At 44.5% G+C, this 5849-nt stretch overlaps 1 protein-coding gene across 4 annotated transcripts in view; it reads left to right on the top strand.

The window, feature by feature from the left end:
- SEPTIN6 (septin 6) overlaps positions 1–5849 on the top strand; it is a 66957-nt gene that overhangs the window by 51611 nt on the left and 9497 nt on the right. For 2 of the 4 annotated variants that reach the window (XM_019667858.1, XM_019667857.1), the window contains exons 8-10: positions 745–877; positions 3069–3259; positions 5421–5465. In XM_019667858.1, coding sequence (XP_019523403.1) covers positions 745–877; positions 3069–3259; positions 5421–5424 — 328 coding nt within the window. In that variant the 3' untranslated portion in view covers positions 5425–5465. The remainder of the gene's footprint in view (positions 1–744; positions 878–3068; positions 3260–5420; positions 5466–5849) is intronic. The other 2 variants (XM_019667856.1, XM_019667855.1) reach the window with 1 other exon arrangement.

Below are 5849 nucleotides of genomic sequence, written 5' to 3'. Positions count from 1 at the left end.
GCAGCAAGGGCTGCAGCCTACGCCGTCGCAGGCGACTCACAGCAGCCCAGCTCCAGGTTGAGCTGTTGTTCAGCATCTTAGCTGTGGAGGGCAATGTGACTGGCCCTCATATGTGGGATCCGAACCAGGGCCCTCTGGCATCCCAGGCCAGCTCTTAACCAACGTGCCACTCGGCCGGCCCTAGACTGAATTTCTTGATGGCAGGTACAGTGTCTGTTGGCTCTAGATGTTGAGATACTAGCATAGTATCACTCAGTCCTCTGTCTAGCACATGGGGGAGTCTCATCAGGTGTTTATTGTAACAGTTCACTAATGTGGTCAGTTTCAGAGCCAGGATCTGACTGGCAGCAGAGTGCTGAGGGAAGACCCAGAATGAGGAAGAAGAGACCTAGCTTCCTGTCCCAGCTCAGCTTCTAACTAACCATGCGGTCTTGAGCAAGTCACCTCACCTCTCTGGGCCTGTTTGCTCACCTATAAAACAAGAGTATAGAAGCAGATGTTCTAAGTCACTACCAGTTCCAAATATCTCCAGTTCACCAGGGCTGACCCATTCCCCTCAAGAAACCCTGTGATCCTGCTGTCACATTCCAAGCCAGCTGCCCATAACTTTGTTTTTCTGTTTTTACACCTCTCCCAGAATTGGGGAAGGGAAGATGCGGGAACCCAGGGAGGATCACTGGGGCCCGTTTTCATCAAATAGGAGCCATTTTGAAGACAGGGTAATTAACCTGACCGTGTTCTCAGCTTGCAGGAGACATATGAAGCCAAAAGGAATGAGTTCCTGGGAGAGCTCCAGAAAAAAGAAGAGGAGATGAGACAGATGTTCGTCCAGAGAGTCAAAGAGAAAGAAGCTGAACTAAAAGAGGCAGAGAAAGAGGTAAATGTGAGCCTAGGTGGTAGGCGGGAAGGGAAAGGATGCTGAGCTTTGGCATGGCAGGGGCTTCTGCCCCACGAGCACAGTCAGCAGAAGTCTTGCAGCCTCCAGGCAAGAATGGGGCACGACATCTATAGCCCTGCCTTGGCTAGCACAGAAGGGGCTGTGAAAGATGTCTTTTTGATCCCTCATTCCACAGGGCCAGTATGTTTTCTCATTCCATCTTACTTAATTCTCTAGAGCCACTCTGTCCATATGGTAGCCACTAGCCATGTGTGGCTATTTAAATTTAAATTAATTAAATATAAACAAAGTTTAAAACTCAGTTCCTGAGTCACATTAGCCACATTTCACATGCTTAGTCCTCTTGCAACTAGTGGCTATCGTATTGGACAGCATATATAGAATATTTCCATGGCCGTAGAAAGTTCTACTGGGCTGCATTGCTCAAGAGTCAAGACCTGACATAGGCCCTTGAGGTAAAGTGCGAGCTTATTCTTTTCCCTCTTCCTGGGAGTTCAGCGCTCAATAGGGACAGTTGATGATTTTCTTGGCTGTCTTGCCCCATCCCACCTGCTCTGATGGCCATGGGGAAAGATGGTCCCAGGCAGTCCTGTGTACATTGCCAAAACCTAACACAGTGACAGCTGGGGCATTTCCCCTGTCCCTTGGATATTCTGTTCCATTTCATGGTAGCATTAAAGAAACATCTATGAGGCTCTAGCAAGGTTTTAAACTAAGATTTAGTGGTTCTTCTGGAGTTCATCACTTAAGCCGTGCCTAATAGAGTGCAGTTAGTCCTCTAACTCTCACCTTGGGTCCCAGATCTCACTACCAATTTGCCCACTGATGCTCGATTAAGTGGCCTCAGCTCCAGTTTTGGTCATGTCAGCAACTGCCTCACCTCTCTGGACCTCGAAATGATAAAGGGAAGTACTTAATTACTTCTTAAATCTCTTACCCCACAATCTGCTGTGACTCTCTAGGGTTATCACCAAAGCCCAGGGCAAGGGTATTGATTTTATTTCATTTTCCCTTTTCAAAAGAAAAATGTGACCCAGTAATTTTAGGAGAGGTAAGGGGATCTCAAAGAGGAATGAATGAAAGGCCAATGGATAAAAGCCAGATTAAAGCAACTGATGGACAGAGCTTCCACCACCCTACCCCAAGTGACTAGTATTATAAAAGCTGGTTTACTAGGCAAGTCTGTCATCTGCCACGTCTTACTAAATGACAGTCCTAAATACCTCTAGGACCTGGAGACCTGACCTTCTTCACTGTATGCTGCAAGTGCTACAGAATCTTAAATTCTCTCCTGAATCTTCAAAAGAAAGTGAAAGTGTGCTTGGTCTGCTCTTACTGTTCAGGGTAGTTTATCACATTCTAGTTTTTTACCAACTGTACCTCTTGCTCCCTGATCCACTTACTACACTGGCATGTCCGAATATTCTTGCTGTTCTCCTTTGGGTCTCTGGCTCTATTCAGGGCTAGTTATGTGTCCCCTTGATCAAAGCTGAGGTCTCCACACATTCCATTTTATAATTTTTTTATCTCCTTTCATATCCAAGGGCAAGTATTTCCTTTGACCAGCTTTGGCATTGTTGAAGTTTGCTCTACGATCCATGGTGATCTTCCCTGATTGAAGATAATAAAAGGCAGGGGCCTCTTTCATATTGAGAGATCTCATTATATAATCCTCTAAAGAATGAATGGACGTTGGTTGGGCGAATTCCTTAACTTCTCTCACCTCTGTTTCCTCATAAAATGTGGATAACAGTGCCTACCTCATAGGAGTATTGAGATGATTCAATGAGTTAATACATATAAAGCGCTTATAAAAGTCAGTGCCTGGCCTATAATAAGCACTACATAAAGGTTATACTATTATAATTGATATTACTAACCATGTGTGGCAACTTTTTAAAAAAATAAAAATGTTTGATTAAGCAGAATACACAGTTCCCTGACCATATTCAGGAGCAGAAACTTGGAGGCAAAATGGCAGGAGGAGAAGGGGACTCTCTAGAACATGGTGCCTTTTGGTGCTAGCATAGCTGTCCCTGGCAGAAATGTCTCCTAAGGTCCCAAGGTCCTACAGGGTAGCAACCCTGCCAGTCTCCAGTTCCCTGGGCTCGGCTCAGCTGGGAGCTACTCACGGGGGACTCCTCCCAAATTCCCTGTGCTTTCCTGCTAGCTGCATGAGAAGTTTGACCGTCTGAAGAAACTACATCAGGATGAGAAGAAGAAGCTGGAGGATAAGAAGAAATCCCTGGATGATGAAGTGAACGCTTTCAAACAGAGAAAGACGGCAGCCGAGCTGCTCCAGTCCCAGGGCTCCCAGGCTGGAGGCTCACAGACTCTAAAAAGGGACAAAGAAAAGAAAAAGTAAGTGGGAGGCTGCTCTGGTGGTGGCTTCATTTTCCTCCTCTTAATCCCTTCAGGGCAGGGTCTGGAGGCTGAGGAGGCTGACGGCTGGTGACCAGAGGCGAGCTGTGGGCTATTAGACCAGTTTGGATACCTATAACTGGTTTCAGTGTCCACATGGGACCTAAGGATTCCCTGAATTTGGGGAACTGAGAGTAGGGGAGTGGTGTGGTCCCAGAGGCCCAGCCCTTCTGTTTGGTCTGCTTAGGAAAGTCCTCCAAACTCAGGTAGGAGGAGGAGAGGAAGGGAAAGGAGAGGAAAAGCAAAAGGAATGTGAGAGGGTAGAAGGAAAAAGGGAGGAAACAACGAAAGCTGCAAAGTTATAAGGAAGAGATGGACAAAAAGAAGGGTAGATAGAGGTTGGAGCTGATTGGGCTTACAGGCCTGTTTGCCCGTCCTATAACTGAGGTGTTTGCCTCTCCGTAACTGTAGGCCAACCCTCTCTCTGCCTCAGTTCTCACTAGATGCAGCCAAGAGTGCTTAACTGCTGCTGCTGAAGGCTGTAGCCCAGTTCTGACTTCTCACCCCTTTGCTGTCCCTCCTCTTGACTGCTTAGTTGTTTTCAGCCTGAGGTATAGAGAACTTTGTGGGGAGCCTTCAGATGCTGGAATACTACAGGTGACCCATCCTTAACCTGGGGAATGATTTTACAATCTGTAATTCTACCCTGGTATTTGGTAAGGCAGGATAGCATGGGTTCTCGGTTACCATGTGGGCCAATTATCCTGACCCAATGTATTCCTCATCCCAGAACCAGGGATGAGAAAAGCATTTCTGATGGGACCTATACAACAGTAGGAAAAAACCCAGTGGTCCCTTGTACTCTGTAGTTGTTTGAGCAGTGTGACTCAGAAAGCCCTCAGGTGGAATGTTAGGCAATGTCCTTATTAAAGGAATCTGAGGATCTGAAAGATGTCCATGGTCATTGCCCTTTGTTCTTAGCCACTCAGAGACTCAGTTCCTTACTCAAGTATTGGATATTTGTCAGAAGGAGGAAGCACTTGCCTTTCTTCTGTGCCTGACTTATCACTTAGGAATAAAACAGTGACTTTTGTACAATATTAAAATATTTTACATTTGAAGGCACTTGGTTTTACAATCCAATTATACTTTATTCAGAAGTGTAATTTGAACATTTGCACCAATTAATCTAGTGATTTTTGTTACTGAACCATAACACTATATGCCACATTCACTAATTAACTTTTTTTGATATTACTTAATGGATAAAGTTCAACTAACCAAAACAAAAACAAAAGCCTCTTTGGACACACAGTATGTTAACTGATCTGTCATGGTGTGTTAGTTGCACCAGCAGGCATGGATTCCTATTTTTAAGATCAGAAAGGTCTAAATTTGTCTTCCAGCTCTAACCTGCTTCCTTCATAGTCCTGTGGTATTTGGATCCCTTGGATAGTTTCACAGCCTCCTTGCAGGAATTAGGAGATTTTGTTTGTTTGAACCCCACTGACACTAACCTATAAATATTCCCTTTTTAGATGTTCAGTGGAAGTTCCTCCCAGATCAGGTTTTCTCCCAGTTGTCTCAAATTATCTGACCAACCCCAGCCCCAGGCAGAAGATCCTATGTAGAGTGATACCTCTCTACAGTCTTCAGGAATCTTTGGGATTGGTGATGGTACCTTTTCCAATTCTGAAATGGGTGGCATGTGGAATTTTATATTTGCAATCAAGTCCTGACAAAATAGATTGCCTTCTTCCATACTTCTAGATGTATAAGTGGCCCAAGGTTTGGGGTTTTTATATAATTGCATAAACAGTTAGCTAACTTCTGGTACACCTATCATGAGACCTGTGTCACTCTGGTCCCATAGTGATGATGGTGGTGGTGGGGTTTGAAGTAGAAGTGGTGATAGTGGCATTTCTTGTGAGATGGTGGTTGGATCTAATATAATCACATATTCATAATTTCCTTTGGCTGCCCTTAAAGACATTAAGAAAGAGTACCTGTGTTTCAGGGGTCCCTAACAGCCCACCCTCTCCACTGCCCCTCCCACTCTTCCTAATCACCATTGACCTTTAACTCTTCATTGTTTGTGTGAATTCATAACATTTGATTTCTCAAGTTCACTCCATCTTCATCAGCTCTTACTGTTTTACAGTTAACTCTGCTGTTTGCTGCATGCTGCATGAGACCCGGGGTCCCGGTAAGCTTTATTAACTCTAAATAGAACTGGCAGTGGCTTCTAGAACGCATTTCCCCAAAACCTGCCCCCCAACACACTTATCTAATAATAAAGGAAGCTGCTTCATTGTCCTAGCTCTTGTGACTTAGAATATGAAGAAACAGTCTGATGTAGTTTCAAGTATACATGTGGAATGTTTGCCTGCCTGATTAAAAGCAGGGTATTTTCTGCCTCTAGAACAGCTGCCCAGCATACGTAGATCAACATTCGGGGTTTCAGTTTAGGTCATTTTTTTCTTTTTTGTTTTTTGAAATAAACATTTTTTTAAATTAGTTTCAGCTGTACAACACAGTGCAATAGTTATACTTTTTACCCCTCAAAGTGACAACCCCCCTTCCCCAATCC

This window comes from Hipposideros armiger, unplaced genomic scaffold, assembly GCF_001890085.2.
Source record: "Hipposideros armiger isolate ML-2016 unplaced genomic scaffold, ASM189008v1 scaffold_508, whole genome shotgun sequence".
NCBI classification, from domain to species: Eukaryota; Metazoa; Chordata; class Mammalia; order Chiroptera; family Hipposideridae; genus Hipposideros; species Hipposideros armiger.
Note: the sequence above shows the minus strand (reverse complement) of the source record. Positions and strands in the feature narration are given on the sequence as shown.